This window comes from Diuraphis noxia, unplaced genomic scaffold (genome assembly GCF_037042655.1).
Source record: "Diuraphis noxia isolate RWA-SAM2 unplaced genomic scaffold, SU_Dnox_SAM2 contig0004, whole genome shotgun sequence".
NCBI classification, from domain to species: Eukaryota; Metazoa; Arthropoda; class Insecta; order Hemiptera; family Aphididae; genus Diuraphis; species Diuraphis noxia.
Genome location: NW_028301714.1, coordinates 51200578 through 51216061, shown reverse-complemented (window position 1 = coordinate 51216061; position 15484 = coordinate 51200578). Strand labels below are relative to the sequence as shown.

Genomic DNA, 15484 nt, shown 5'->3' with positions numbered 1-15484 from the left:
TACATCACGCTCCTATCATAACAATTTATAGGTAATATAAAGTAAATAATTCTTGCTATAATTCCTTAATACCTGTATATGTTAGATGTATCTATATAAAAAATTTGAATTCATAATACTTAGTCTAATCATTATATTTATTCGTCGTGGAATTCATTATTTACGATTAATTTGTTTGTATATTGTACCTTATACCCTTATTGTATATCGGTAAGTATAGACAAAAGGTATGTAGCAATAAACATGCAATAATGCAAATTTTAGGTACGCAATTCATGCACGGATATTTCGTTTATAAGTTGGTGTAAATCCATAGAATTCATACATAATTCCAACACGTAAAAAACTTTTCATAAGGTAGTTAATACCTATAAAATGTTAAAACTTTAAAACATTTACTTTTAATTGCTGTATATTCTACTTATGAAACATATACAGGTAAAACACTAACACGGTAGGTTTAATAGTTAGGTAGGTGCCTAAAGATTAAAATAAGTACTACAAATAAAAGGAAGAAATAAAATTGATAATAGTTTATGAGAAATAACATGGTTTAAAAATAAAAACTTCCTTTAATACCTATTTTAAGTTGATATTTTTTTAAACTATGTGTCTATGTATATAACTATGAAAGGTCGAAAACTGATTTTTAAATTAATTTATTATTTTATACAAACAGTCGGTTGAAGTTATTTAAGAATTTTTAAAATAGTTATTTCACTTACATATTTATTGTTTAGTTATAAATTAATAAATTACTGTCATAAATATTTGCATTTAATTTTGCATAACTTTCTTCACAAACAATATTTAGCTATTAAAATCTGAGTTTTATCTATAAATATGCCTAGTTAACAGTTGACATCTCCTTATATTGATGAAATATATATAATGTAACCTTTTAAATATTTTATATTACCTTCTAGTACATATATGAGATAGGTACTTCCTTGAATTTTATAAATTATATTAAAATGCTAATTACTATTATTTTTTTTTTAAAGAAATTAAGTTAATAAGAAAAACAAGTAAACATACCTAAAACGAATTTATTAAGGCAATTCACATGTTTTAAAATTATTATAGCAAACTTACCTATATTCAACTTGAACAACGAACGGAAGATTCTCTATGCAGCGGCTCAAAGCTTTCGAAGAATATTTATAAAAAAAAAAAACTACCGAAACTCAAGATTTTAAAAATAATATTATATATATTTAACAATATTATGCATCTAATGCGTACGAATTGCACGGTTCGGGTATTCCACTTTCCGACTGCCACGAGGCCTCGGCAAACACTGAATTGTTTACTGTTGGCCGGTCGGCAGTAATATACAACCAAACACGCTCACTACCTCTCCTAATACATGAACTTCAATATAGAAGTGTGGCTGACCTTGCTAACTGCTTTTGGCCAATCTGACTCGCGTAGACGCGTCATGATAGGTGATGTTTTTTATCCATGTACAAAATAATAAAACGTTATTTATACACAAAAAAAAAAAATTGTTTTAATCGTATGTCCGTATATAATTTGTGATTTTTGATTGTATAGATTTCAAAAACACACTTAAGTTTTTTGAAAAGATTTTAATAACGAATATCATGCCGGTAATATAAACATTTTAATTAAAAATAATATTTTGAAAAAAATAAACCATTTTCATACTATAAAATAGGTAGGTATAACAATAATTATAAAATCCATCGAACTTATATCAGTCATACATAAGTAGCAACGAAGTACACAGACGTATATAATATAAAATAATTGAATGATCACATACAGGTTAGCCACATGATCGAGTAGTACACGTATGCGCTGCAAATCCTAATGAAAGATCGCAGACAAAACGATCGACGGGACACCATTCGTCACAACCGAAACTCACGGTGTCCCGTTATACATTCAGGTACTCAATGGAACGCTGCTTGTTTAGTTCGGCTGTCCGTGCAAATTATACACGCCGTTTCCAACCCGTCCGTTGGTATGCACTCCTCGTGGAACACGTGTTGACAGTAGAATATCAGTGCGTTTCCCACGGTGTCCTGACCAATGATACACTTTTGGCAAGCGCTACACAAGTGTTGTTCGTCTACTCCACACCCCTTCTTCCGGATGTTGTACAGCCGCTCGTGCAGGTCGAAACAATCGGACACGACGATTTTTGTACATCCGTCTTCCACGGACACCTGTAGATTGTAGTCGGTCATCATCTTGACGAGCGCATCCTTCAGCCCCGGTATCTGTGTCCGCTTACCGATCCGACGGATCAGAATTCGAGGGTCTACGTACGTGCCGATTTTCCGCAATAGCACTTTGAGAAAGTTCGGCTGGTCCAAAGAGAGGCCGATCAGGTCATGCCACAGGTCGGCGTCGTTTTGGTCCTTGCAGAACTCGATGGCCTGCTCGATGTCCTGCAGCTGCGACATGACCAGGTTCAGTGCGTCCTTGGTGTTGCCCATCCGACCCAACAGGTACACCATTTCGGGATAGTACTCGAGCCGCTTGCATTCTTCAAGCGCTAGGGCGATGGAATAATTGTCACTACGCTTCAGTAACGGCAACAGCTTTTCTCGCGCGAATTCCGCGTACAGCGAAACCAAGTCTTTGTGCAAGTTCCGTTTGGCCAACATCCTTGTGTCTTTTTTCTCCAGGGCATCCAAATACGTATACAGATAGAGCCTGTTGTCCTGTAACTTGGCTACGGCCACGTCAATGGGCACGGTGTCTTTCTCTAAGAGTATCTTGATCGTTTGCTCGCAGTCCAACTGCATAAGATCTTCGATCATGTTATGTATTAGCGGGTACAAATTTTGTTTAGTAATCAACTGGAATATACCCTTGTGGTTCAGCTTCAAGTATGCTCCTAACGCTTTGTCGAACTTACCGGAATGGGTGTACAGAATAGCCAAGGCTTCTAAAAGTTCCGAACTTGAGTTTACTATTAAATGTTCGATTAGCGCGTTCGTAACAGCAGATACATTGTACAGTGTTGGTGACCATTGTTTCACAATTTTTAAAAATCCTTCAGGTTCCAATTTTAAGTACTCGTATAACACCATTTCATAAATGTGAGGATCTAGAGTAACTTCACCTCTTGGTATATGAGCACTTACTTGACGAAGTTGATGAACTTGAGCAAATTTAAATATTTCTTCTTGCCACAGTTTTTTATCATTTCCAAAAAGTTCAGCAGTCAGCTGTCCAGCCTCTACATATTCTTCAACGAATAATAAATGGTCTAAAAATTTTTTGCCCACAGATATTCGGGAATTTCGATTTAATACTATATTTTTAGAATTTACTATTTCCATAGCTTCGGCGTATTTGTTATGTTCAATAAGCCATTCAATTCTGTCGTCCGCATCACATGGATTTGCTACAACTATATCTTTTGGACTAACAATGACGAATAGATTTTCCACGACTAAACTTTCGAGGGCATAATCGTTACAACCGAAATCTTGAAAATCTCGTAAAGACAAGTTATCAGTACACAACTCAACATACTTGGATTCTTTTGCTTCAACTACGTATAATTGTGGTCTCATTGCTTTTTCGTTTTCGTCTTTTTCTTTTGAGTAGCATAATATTACTAATTGATTATGATTAAGTGGTCCAATACCGGAAATAAAGTAATCTATACGAAACATAGATAATGGTTCTACTATATACTCAGGAACGTCTTTAAGTCTTTGTAGTCGACGTTTAACACCACAAATCCTTACTGTGTCAACCCAACCAACAAGTAATGTTCCACTATCCTTCCAAGTCAAGTTACATCTGTAAGTACTAGGTATTATGTTGTTTCTTTTATCCCATTTAATAAGGCCTAGTGAACATCGAGAAATTATATCATATACTCTAAGACCTATATTTGAAGCCCAAGCCACAAAACGGTTGTGCCACCTCATATTATGCACAACTCCTTCAACATCACACAAGACTACAGATTTTGTACGTCCGAGAAAAGTTCGCTCGTGAAGCATAAGACGATCATCTCCAGTTATGAAACGCCTGTAATTGCCGGATTTATGATATAATGGGTCTATTGCAACAGATTTTACACAACGACCTAATGAAATCTCTTGAGAATCTTCTGTTGTGTATAGACCATAAACAAATACATTACCATCATCTGAACATGTAGCAATGAATTCACCACGACTATCTATACTTATTTGGTTAACTGCTACAGTATGTGGACGTAGTTGCCGATTATTTACGATGTTACCTTCAAAATCCAATAAATGAATAGAACCCCAATTAGTACCAATACACAAAAACTTGGGATGAGCAGCAAGATAACTAACACCGTCTTTGGTTAAAATAGTTTGAACATCATTAGTGAGACGCACATATTTAAGTTTTGGTTCAACTTCTTCAACTGTTTCTATGTCAGATTTTTCATCAGATGGATTTGTCATTTTTGGAACGTTATATCTGAAATAAAAAATTGATTTGTTAAATGATTTATTTGTATAAATATTATAATATTACTTAATATTATAATAATAAAGAAAAATAGCCTATTTCAAAAAAAAAATAAAAATAATAAACAATATCTCAATAATCAATGATATTACTTAAATTCATATTCAGTTAAAAAAATTCAATTTTGTTAATCTTATAACAACTTAATGGTAAATGTTCTTTTAATTATTTTATACTAATTAATTCTATAATGTATAGTAATTACAAACAATTTTATGAAATGGATTACATTTTTTTAAGTAATATGTTAGCTATACCTAAAAAATTATTTTTTAGGTATAAATATCATGTCCTGATTATTTTTTTAAATACTACAAGTATCAAATTTGTGGATATAATCAAATGGTTTATGAAAAAAAAATTTTTCAATCTCAATATCAAGTGTGTATAATATACACAAAATACATTACATTATACTTTGAATAACAACATAATATATGGGGTCATTAATCATTAATTAACTATAAAATAATAATAAACATAAACTAATTTATAATTAATTAGTGGTTATTATAAATTTAAAGTCTAAAATACACACATTTTAAATTCGGTTTTAATTATACGCAGCTTAATTCAAAGATAAAATATATCATATCACTTTTTACAAGCCCACATTCAGAATACCGTGATGAGGGATAGAGAAAGTGTTTATTTTATTCAAATTTTCTAATAGTTTTGTTTTTTTTTTTTTTAAATAGCCTATACCAAAATACAGTTCAGTAGTTCCACATCATTCTTAACAGTAGTTTATTTTTGTCTAAAACAGATACCTTTCATACGTGCAAAATTAGAAAATGGGATTGATCTTATTAGTTTATTCAGTAAGTATAAGTAATTTTTAATCTAGGTTGAATTAGAATTAAAACCATAATCCATTAAACCTAAAACAAAAAGATATTAAAATGTATAAAAATAATACCTATTTTTATTTATTATTTATATTTTTGTACATATTTAACAATATTTAAATTAGAATTTTTTTTTTTTTTTAAATAGCTTTATGAAAAATTGATTTGATCACAGTTATTTATTTGTTTTTTAAATTAATATTATAATTACATTAGTCGTTTTCTTTTAAGTCACTGTTTAAAAATAACTTTATTCTGGTATTTAGTTTCTTAGAAATTAAATTATAAGGTAGTACCCCATCTAAACATAAAAAGAAAATCTTAATTATCTAAGGCAAGCAAACAATTTTAATGTTAACATGTTATATAACCATAATAAGTTATAACCTTATAAGTGCATGTAATAAACAATTTATGTAAAAATTTTGTTTATATTTCTAAAAATAAGAAATTTTTATTTTTAAAAATTCCAAAAAAATTTTCAAATAGACAAAATGCTATTCGATATGTGATTGAATACAAAATTATTCCTACATTTTTAGTTTAAAGATAGGATGTATATATAATTTTAGTGGAAGTTTTTTCCCAATAATTCATAATAATACAATGAAAAAAGAAGAAAATGTTAAAGAAATAAAAAAAGAAATTGTTTGTTTAATAAACCAATAAAATCTAGAGTTCAGTGTGTTTTGACAAGAAATTATTTTTACCAAGTTTTAATATTTTTTTATAAATTGTTGAATTATTGAAACAAATAATCAAAAATTAAGTTGTAAAATTAATTTGGTAAATTTTATATTTTAACAGATATTAATAACAACAACAGTTATTAACATATTAGCAGCTCCTGTACTAAAACAAAATGAATCAAATAGAGAGCAAAAATCACTGTTGGAAAAAGTTTTTTATCCTAAAACTAAAATCCATTCCACAATAAACCATCATTCTACCGAACTACAAAATTCATTTGGTGTTTCTGGAAATGTTGGAATTGGATTTCATTTTGGTAGCGGTTATAGAATAAAAAACGGTGATGGAACAGGAGATCAGGAAATTGTGCATAACAAAATTTATGATAAGTATTTGGGAACTAGTTTTGGTTTTGGATCATTGGGAAATAATAAAAAAGGTCATGCTGAAAATGTTGAACAATCAGTTACAGCAGACCAAAACACTATTTTTCATGATGAAGTTAATTTAATACATCAAGAATCTGACAGTGAAATAATTCCAACTACAACAGCAACAGCAAAACCAAAGATCGGAGTTTTCAGGAAAATCAGTAACTACTGGGCAGGTGAACCATCAGAACCCAAAAGCAACTATACTAGTGGTGGTATTTTTAAATGGAGTATGCAAAATTTAAAAAACAAAAATAATGTTGGAACACCTAGATAAAACAAAAACTGTTACGTGCCTTAATATTGATGAAAACCTATAATATTGTTATTACTTTATTAGCTATTAGGTATAATAATTATATAGATAGGTACTTACAAAAGTATTTTTTAATTTTAACATCACAATGGTTTTAGAAGCACTAAAGAATGCATAGTTATTAGTTGCTTATATATTATTAAAAATTCAAATAGAAAATTAGAAAACCTTATTTTTAACAATTAACATAACTAAAATCCTAATCGGAAATTGGTGTTTCACTGTTCTGTTTCTGTTTTATTTTTTTATTGATAACGCAGATAACAATACATCGACTTTTTTGATAACCCAAAATGTAGCATGGCGATGACGTACAGATTTCTACATAATAAAATGATTAATATAACAATTTATTTTGTCATGTTTTAATATCTGTAAGACTGTAACTGTCGTAGTTCGCAGAAAGCCAGAATGTAGATTCAACCATATTTCTCAGCGATCTGACTAGGTATTTTAAATCATCAATCAAACCCTAGTCAATGGTCATTTACCCCTTAGAATTTACCTAGATAGTAGATAATGTTCACAGATCTTTATTTTTTTATAGATGAAAAAAAAATACCATTTAATATATTATTTTATGTGAAATTGTCCATTACCTAATTTAATTAATAAACATTATTAATTATCATGGCCACCAACTCGGTAGACCAAAATAAACAATGTATGCACATTGAGGAAAATATAGTTTTATAATGATTAAGTTTTAATGTTCATACAATTATTATATTTACAATTATTATTTATTATTATTATAATTATTTTACAATTGTATTTAATGATGGCTGATGGCTGATTGTCAATTACACTCGAGTACTCGACTACATAATAATATGATCAACATGACTGCACTTAAAAATACCTACCTATAGACCAGGGATGGGCAACTCACAGTTACTATAGGGCCAATTTTTAAAAATTTAAAATATAGCGGGCCAGAGCATAGAAAGCAAAAAAAAAAAAATATACTAACCTACTATAACTATATTGTGACATTTATACATTTAACAATGTTCAATACCAGATAACAATTATTATATCGATAAGATAGAGTATACACTATACTTAGATCATATGTGTATATCTAGTGTATATGATCTAAGACACTATACTAGACATTATAGATTATAGAGTATAGACGATAAAGTTTAAAATTGTATACCTATACCTAATGCAATTTGAAAATGTAGCGCGGGCCAGATAAAAAAGGCTCGCGGGCCGCCAGTTGCCCACCCCTGCTAAAGACTATAGTCACCTACTATAACTGCATTTTGTCTAAATTTAATTAACATAATAGTCTTGAAATACTGAGAATTCGTTAATAAAATCATTATCACATCAATCATGATGTTCATTGCAACTGAATATTTGAAAATTAACATTAGGTTCAAAACGAATGTAGAATAAAAAAAGCCACGGAAAATAAAGCCAGGAAAAAAATCCACAGAAAAAAAGCCACGGAAAAAAAAGTTAAATTACAATAATTAAATATATAACAATTAAAATTAAAGTATTAAATTAGGTATTATTTAAAAAATGTTTACATATTATTGGTAATATTGTATATATTATATATAATTATAATACACAGGTTATATGTTATTATTCATTATTCATAGTAATAAATATATTTTAGATTCTAAACAGCGATGAATGTATTAATTTTATTAAACAAAAAATTTAAATTAAAAATATACATTAATTAATTAATTTCAAGATAGCATGTAGTTCATACTGTAACATGTACATTTAAAAAAGAATTATCCTGTACAAAGTATATGATATTAGGAAAAAAGTCTCCAAATTAATATTTTATCGTAGATAAGTATTTATATACATAATTAGGTACATTTTAAATTTATTGAAAATAATATAATATCTTAAACATATAATATTATATTATTATTTAAAAATGGAATTATTCAAATATAAAGATCTGAAAATAATATAATAGTATAATATCACAAGGCAAGAATGGCATTGGCTGAATTAGAAGTTCGATTAAACATGTTATGTCAACGTTTTGATGAAGACAAATCTGCAGATATTCCTAAGTTTTTAAAGCAAATAGGTCAAAATATAAGAAAGAGATCTTTTATATCTGAATAATTACATTTTTTTAATTATATTTTATTCAATTTTTTATTATTTTGCGAGGGGTGCATATCTGAACAAATGCATTTTTATATTTTTAAATAATATTATTACATGTTTAAGATATTATAATATTATATTATTTTAAATAAATTTAAAATGTACCTAATTATGTATATAAATACTTATCTACGATAGTTTTTAATCCTAGAATTATTTTCAAAAAAAAATATGTAACATGTATTACCTATGGGCTATGAATACCTATATAAATACCTATATGATAAAAGACTGAATTTAAATAAAATATTAATTTGGAGACTTTTTTTCCGTGCGACTTTTTTTCCGTTTACCAAAGTATATTATACATTATACTACATTTCTAGGGTGTAAGACATAAATCAACTAATTTCAAGATAATATCCACAAATATTATGTGATTTTTATTCAATGTAGATTATAATATTAACAATTTTATTTTTATATATGAATACGGGCAATACAGTATGATCAACAGGGGTAAAAATTATAAATTAATTAACATAGGTATAACCTGTGTATTAATAATTATATATATACAATAAGACCAATGTTTAAAAATTTTGAATAATACTTTAGATTTTATTTTTTTATATATTTAATTATAATATTATTATTAATATATTTGACCAATAATGGCAATAATGTGTAAACAATTTTTAAATAATACCTAATTTAATACTTTAATTTTAATGGTTATAGGTAAATTTAATTATTGTAATTTGACTTCTTTTTCCGTGGCTTTTATTTCTATGGATTATTTTCCCGTGGCTTTTTTTTCTGACTACCGTTCAAAACATAACACAATAAATACTGAACAACGTGAAGATTGAAGAAATATTATAATAAAAGGTACAGTAATTATTAATATATTATTGTCACTTGAAAAACTGATAAAGTTAAAACGTTTGAGCTATAAAAAAATCGTTTGCACAAATAATATAATTTTCAGATATTTATTTTCATAACTATTTTCTAAGTACAAAATATCGAAATGAGTAATGAGTAATGACTCATGAGTAATGACTAATGAATAATGACCAATGAGTAATGAAATAGTATAAATGTATAATATCTGTATTTATATAATTTTAACATTTTATTTAAGCCAAGTGCAGTTCTTCCAATGAACCATATTCGGGCAACTGTAAACTGTCAGCGATTACCTATTTACCTGCCTTTAAACTTGGCGTTTCGGCCCGAAAATTTAAGGTAGGTACCTAATGAAAAATACCAATTGTAAACTCGGCTTGATATTGTTGATAAATAATATTTAAGAAGCATGGCATAATTCAATCAAAAAATAATAAAACACGTAGGTGTTTATATATTATTAAATAATCATATGGTGTGGAACAAAGATTGGGGATTCAAAATCAACGAAGACTCACAAACTGCCCCCTTATCTTACTCAACAACTAACCTCAACCCCTCACAACTGCTCAAAACATTTGTTACCCAGGTTTCTACCTATAATGCCGTCTCACATAGGTCGTGGACTGTACACATACACAATAACGACTAGCCCTCAAAAATCGTCAAAGATGGCTTTACCTTCAAGGCTCCACCAAACATATGTTACACGACATAACAAAATTCTTATTTTTAAGCTATTCCTCAAACCTATCTGGTCCTACAGAATTCGACTCTGAGGATCAGCCAGACTCAAATATAAATAGAATCCAAACATTTCCAACGCTACTAGAAAGTTTCCCTGTCATCCAAAACCTTTCTTCCCATACAAATATATAATCCTAGGTGACTGGTCAACAACGACTAACCATCACTAATACACACGCCTTGGAGTACCTACTATTATTGAATAATTTCTTCAATCAACAAGGCAACCAAGCTCTTTTATGTGTACCTCTATTGCACTTATTGTAGAAATATTTATATTTAAATCGCATAAATTAAAATAAAAATGAAAACAATTTAATTCTACCACAATCAATTACTATACTTTTTATAATATGAAAATGAAAATAAAACAAAATAATTTTTGAAGGACAATGAGTTCTCTATGTAATGCTAAATGGATCACAAACATATTATGAAATAATTATTAATTATATATGCCAAGATCAGGGTGTATTACTTTTTTTGGCACAAATTTGGATGGCAATCATTTTTACTGAAAAACTTGAAGCTTACAATTGCCCCTTATTTAATTCTGAAAAACGTTTTAATATGTTTACCTGCCTATGATTCATTTTCAACATTTTTATATAGGTATAAGAAAAAAATAATACTATCTATCAATTAGTACTAGTAAAAATACCAATAAAGATTAATTTATTTTAATACGATTCTCATCAATAATTAATTGTGTTAGGATAATTTAAGAACAATTAAAATCTAACATTTTAAATATCAAAAAAAAAAAATTTCTATAAGTAATACACTGATACAAATCAATAAATATTAATACTAAAATATAATTTAATGTTAATATTTTCATAAATTTATAAAATAAGTTATGTATAGATCAAAATGTAATTAATTTTATATGACTAGAAGGCAGTGTTTCATATTATATTTAAACATCGAGTATAAAAATAAATCAAATAATACTTTTCATTAAGATGTAATACATTATATAAAAACTATTCTTGTTGTATACCCTGTAAACATTTAATTCAATTAGTTATACACTTATACTTGAAATACTCATAATGCTAAATTAAAATATTATAATAATAGATAAATGACAATATTGTACTGTAAATTTTAAGGTAAATGGACATTTTCCCTCTAACGTTTTTCGGTGTAGGAAGACATCTTCCCAATTTTTTGATGCCAACATTTTCTGCTTACCTATTTTTTAAATGTTTAATTTTTAATATGAAGACAAACAATTTAATAATAAATAATACATTTTGAAAATATGGGGAAAATGTTTGCATCAAAAACCGTATTAGAGGAAGATGACCAACTACACCAAAAACAGTCAAAAGGGAAATTTTCATGATTCAAATTTTAAAATAATGAAGGAAAAATATTTTTTTCCACAACAAATATACATAGTGTTTTAAATAAATAAATACACATAAAATCATATGAAACTAAAAACAAAAATAATATAATTTATATATAATTTACTCATTTTAACAAGAAATTGGATGCATAGTGGCAATCTGTTTTGTTCAGAACACAGTTAAGTTTTCAAGTGAAAAAAAATATAAATGTTCGAATTTCATAGGTAGTTTATGTAATGATATTTGAAGATATATATTATAATCTGATTCAAACATTTATTCTTCTTCAAAATCAGCTTTTTTTATAAGTTTTAAGCTTTCAGCTAACTTCAAACATTTATTGGCCATTTCTCTAATATCTTTTTTCTTTTCATCTTCCATTATTGACAGTGCCATTAATACTTCCATAATTTCGGTGGCAAAAATTTTTTCTGCAATATCTTTGTCTGTACCTATTAAACTATGTGCAATCACCAAGGCTCTATGCTGCATTGCATTATTGGGATGAGCTAATAAGGCCTTTAAAGATTCTTCCCAATTGTTAAACTTCATTAATTTCTGACAGCAAGGTACACTATTTGACACAGCTATTGCAACTGCTCCAGCAGCAGCTAATGCTGTATCTTCGTCTTCTTCTTCACATAACAAGAATAACATTTTTAATTTGTCATTTTCACCCTCAATTATTTTGATGACATCATGAGACATCATAAGATTGGTAAAACATTGGGCAGATGCTCTCCTGAGCATTTGGTGTTCTTCAAATAAATAACTCTCAATGAGCTGTAGACCACCAGTATCTAATATTTTTTTCCGCACCCTTTCATTCACAGATGCCATGTTACAAAGTGCCATCATTGCCTCAAAGTTCTCTAATGCTGAACAGTCTGGATGTAATAAACCAAGGAATGGCCGTATAGCTTCTAGGCAACGTTGTTCTTTAAACGATACTTCTGGATTGATGGAAATTCCTATTCTGGCTAGAGCTTGAGAAGCCTGTCTTTTGCCTTTGGGTGTACCTGAATGAGCAAGTTCCAAGAGAGATTTTAAACCTCCCAATTTAGCTACTTCACCCCTTGTTTCTGGTAATACACAAATAGCATTGAATAATCGCGAAATAAGTTCTTTAATATTTGAACTTTCTGTTTTTGACAGTTGTACAAGAACTGTGATAACACCATATTTACATAACAATGTAATTCTTTTATTGACAAAATCAATATCATCTAGTTCATGGTCTTCTGGTACATGACATTTAGAAAACTTGGCAAGTTCAATCATTTCTGGAATAACCTCTTGTTTTTCATATGCATTACACAAATTGACAAATATTGATACTAGAGCATACATCGCTGATGTTTTTTCTGATTTAGCTAACCCCATAATGGCTACCAATGCTGCTTGATCATCAATTAACTTTTCTTTAACCTCTGCATCTAGTGTTAAATAAGATAACCCTTCTACAGCCCATCTTTTTGTATCTGGATTGGTATCTGGATGTATTAAAAATCTTCGACAAGCTTCGGCTAATTTAAGAGTAGAGCCTTCCGAGAATGGACGGATAGAAGCATCACTTCCACCACTACTGCCAAGTTTGCATAACCCAACCAATGCACGAATGCGTATATCATCATCACCACTCTTGTATAGATTTTTAAGTATTTGGGTACCTTGTTTCACAATTGGTGTAATCTTACTTTTCTTTGATGTAGCAGCAATAATACATTCACATGCAATCTTTTGCTGTACTTTATCATTTGTTGTAGCCATTGTGAGAATCATTTCAATAATGCCTACAAAAAAAAAAAAAATATTAATACTTGGAATAGGTGCACCAACATAAATTATAAGATTAATTTATTAAATATTTTAAATGTACCATCTCTCGATATAATTGAATTTCCAACATCTATTGGACCCATGAGCAATACTGTAATGGTTGATATAGCTCTGACTTTAGATTCTATATCTGGGTCTAGAAGCATTTCCTTGAGGAACTCATCAACAGCATTTATATATTTCTCTCGGGATTTATCACAGATCATGTTGTCATATATTTTTGACAAGCAAACTGATACGTTAGTATGCGAGTATTCAGAGATTTCCATTTTTGATTCATACCGAGTTTCAATGAGTTCAGCAGCTACTTTTAACAATCTCTGTAATCCTTTCATATCAATTAAACGTTCAGCCCAATTTATATTGTTGAAATGAACATTTCTTGTCAATATTTCTATAATGGAATCTCTCGCAAACTTATTGATAGAATGACGGTCCACGGAACACACTAAACAAGTCAGAATAGCATCTATTTCTTTTGAATTCTTTGTGCATTTTTCTTCGTTTGGCGAGCTATCTAATGTGTTTGACATGCCTGTTAAACTATTCAGTGCTTCCTGTATAATAAATGTAACACCGTTTATTTCATTTTGATTTTCAGTATTTAACGCATCTATAAACCAAGGAACACCAAGTTCAACCAAAACTTGCTTGGTACGAGTTTCATCATTTTTGCACAGTTGACCAAATATTCTCAAGGCATTTATTCGTACTTCAGTATTTTGATCATTCTTCAACAAACCTTTAATTTTGTTAACGATACCAGATTTTAACAAACCATTACATCCACTACTTGATTCTTTAGATAAAACTAATAAATTTTTAATAGCTGTAGTACGTTTTTCTAAACTCTCTTCAATTTTAAAAGCATATTTAAACATGCTTTCAATTTTATTAGAAAGTTGAGCATTTTCTCTCACCTTCTCTTGTACAATTGGATGCAATCTAGACAAGACGGGCTGTATTTCTTTATTTGAAGGATCAGACAACAAACATTGCTTAGCATCTATGTATGCTTCTTCATACTTTCCAAGCTGTTCATAAGCACAACAACGGCGGAACAATGCTTTCGGATCATTTGCAACTATATCCAATGATGCACTACAATCACGGATTGCATTTTCAAACTCACCCAATTTATTGTACACAGCAGCCCGATTTTTATATAAAATCGATTTATCCCGAGTGTTTTCTTTCAACAGATCCAACGCAGAAGTGTAACATTGCAAAGCTTTTAACCAGTTTTCAGCCTTAAATGCCACATTGCCTTGTTCTTTCAACAGATTTGCGTCTTCAGACATTGTACACTGCACCTGCTTAAAGATTTAAAACGTAAACTGATCAAAAACGATTCGTTCAGATTTAAAAAAGTAAAAGGCAGATGCATGAGCTTTATATAAATTGAAATATCTGGAAGAGAGCCAAGAATGAAAATTTTGAACGAGCTCTTTAGTTTAGAATTCAATAGAAGATTCTGGAATTCTAAACATTATATTTTTAACGCTCTTATCAGTTGTTGTGTAATAGATCTTATCACTTATAAATAAACTACAAAATAATTTGATTACAATTAATATGATATTATGATTTGTCAGCGACAAGCCGACAAATGTATTACGATTTAACATTACATTACTTATATTAAGAATTAAGATGCTTAAATTTGCACCTGATAGTTAATTTATCAAAACGGGGACCCCTTGATCGGGCTTGATGTACGATGTCATAGTAATTTTATAATCTTCGGTA

The 15484-nt window shown here is 29.1% G+C and overlaps 4 protein-coding genes across 4 annotated transcripts in view; 1 reads left to right on the top strand and 3 right to left on the bottom strand.

The window, feature by feature from the left end:
- LOC107170036 (calcium/calmodulin-dependent protein kinase kinase 1) overlaps nucleotides 1–1313 on the bottom strand; it is a 36000-nt gene extending 34687 nt beyond the window's left edge. The window contains exon 1 of the mRNA XM_015520040.2: nucleotides 1096–1313. The gene's annotated coding sequence lies outside the window, so the exon portion shown is untranslated. The remainder of the gene's footprint in view (nucleotides 1–1095) is intronic.
- A 259-nt stretch (nucleotides 1314–1572) lies between these two features.
- On the bottom strand, nucleotides 1573–7029 carry lt (vacuolar protein sorting-associated protein light). The gene is made up of 2 exons (XM_015520042.2): nucleotides 6846–7029; nucleotides 1573–4449 (listed from the first exon to the last, which is right to left on the bottom strand). Exon 2 carries the CDS (start codon nucleotides 4431–4433, stop codon nucleotides 1920–1922), a length of 2514 nt encoding a protein of 837 aa, XP_015375528.1. The 5' UTR covers nucleotides 4434–4449; nucleotides 6846–7029; the 3' UTR covers nucleotides 1573–1919.
- On the top strand, nucleotides 5135–7531 carry LOC107170038 (uncharacterized). The gene is made up of 2 exons (XM_015520043.2): nucleotides 5135–5321; nucleotides 6156–7531. Exons 1-2 carry the CDS (start codon nucleotides 5295–5297, stop codon nucleotides 6744–6746), a joined length of 618 nt encoding a protein of 205 aa, XP_015375529.2. The 5' UTR covers nucleotides 5135–5294; the 3' UTR covers nucleotides 6747–7531.
- Nucleotides 7532–11174: 3643 nt separating this feature from the next.
- unc-45 (unc-45 myosin chaperone) lies at nucleotides 11175–15236 on the bottom strand. Its single transcript, XM_015520044.2, has 2 exons — nucleotides 13776–15236; nucleotides 11175–13689 (listed from the first exon to the last, which is right to left on the bottom strand). Exons 1-2 carry the CDS (start codon nucleotides 15034–15036, stop codon nucleotides 12173–12175), a joined length of 2778 nt encoding a protein of 925 aa, XP_015375530.2. The 5' UTR covers nucleotides 15037–15236; the 3' UTR covers nucleotides 11175–12172.
- Nucleotides 15237–15484: the final 248 nt, after the last annotated feature.

What these genes read in the sequence shown, in the direction of transcription:
- lt (XM_015520042.2), bottom strand. Translation starts at nt 4,433, where the DNA reads ATGACAAATCCATCTGATGAAAAATCTGACATAGAAACAGTTGAAGAA.
- LOC107170038 (XM_015520043.2), top strand. Translation starts at nt 5,295, where the DNA reads ATGGGATTGATCTTATTAGTTTATTCA. An exon ending in TGATCTTATTAGTTTATTCA is followed by an intron (nt 5,322 to 6,155) that starts GTAAGTATAAGT and finishes ATATTTTAACAG; the next exon opens with ATATTAATAACAACAACAGT.
- unc-45 (XM_015520044.2), bottom strand. Translation starts at nt 15,036, where the DNA reads ATGTCTGAAGACGCAAATCTGTTGAAAGAACAAGGCAATGTGGCATTT. An exon ending in TTCAATTATATCGAGAGATG is followed by an intron (nt 13,690 to 13,775) that starts GTACATTTAAAA and finishes TTTTTTTTGTAG; the next exon opens with GCATTATTGAAATGATTCTC.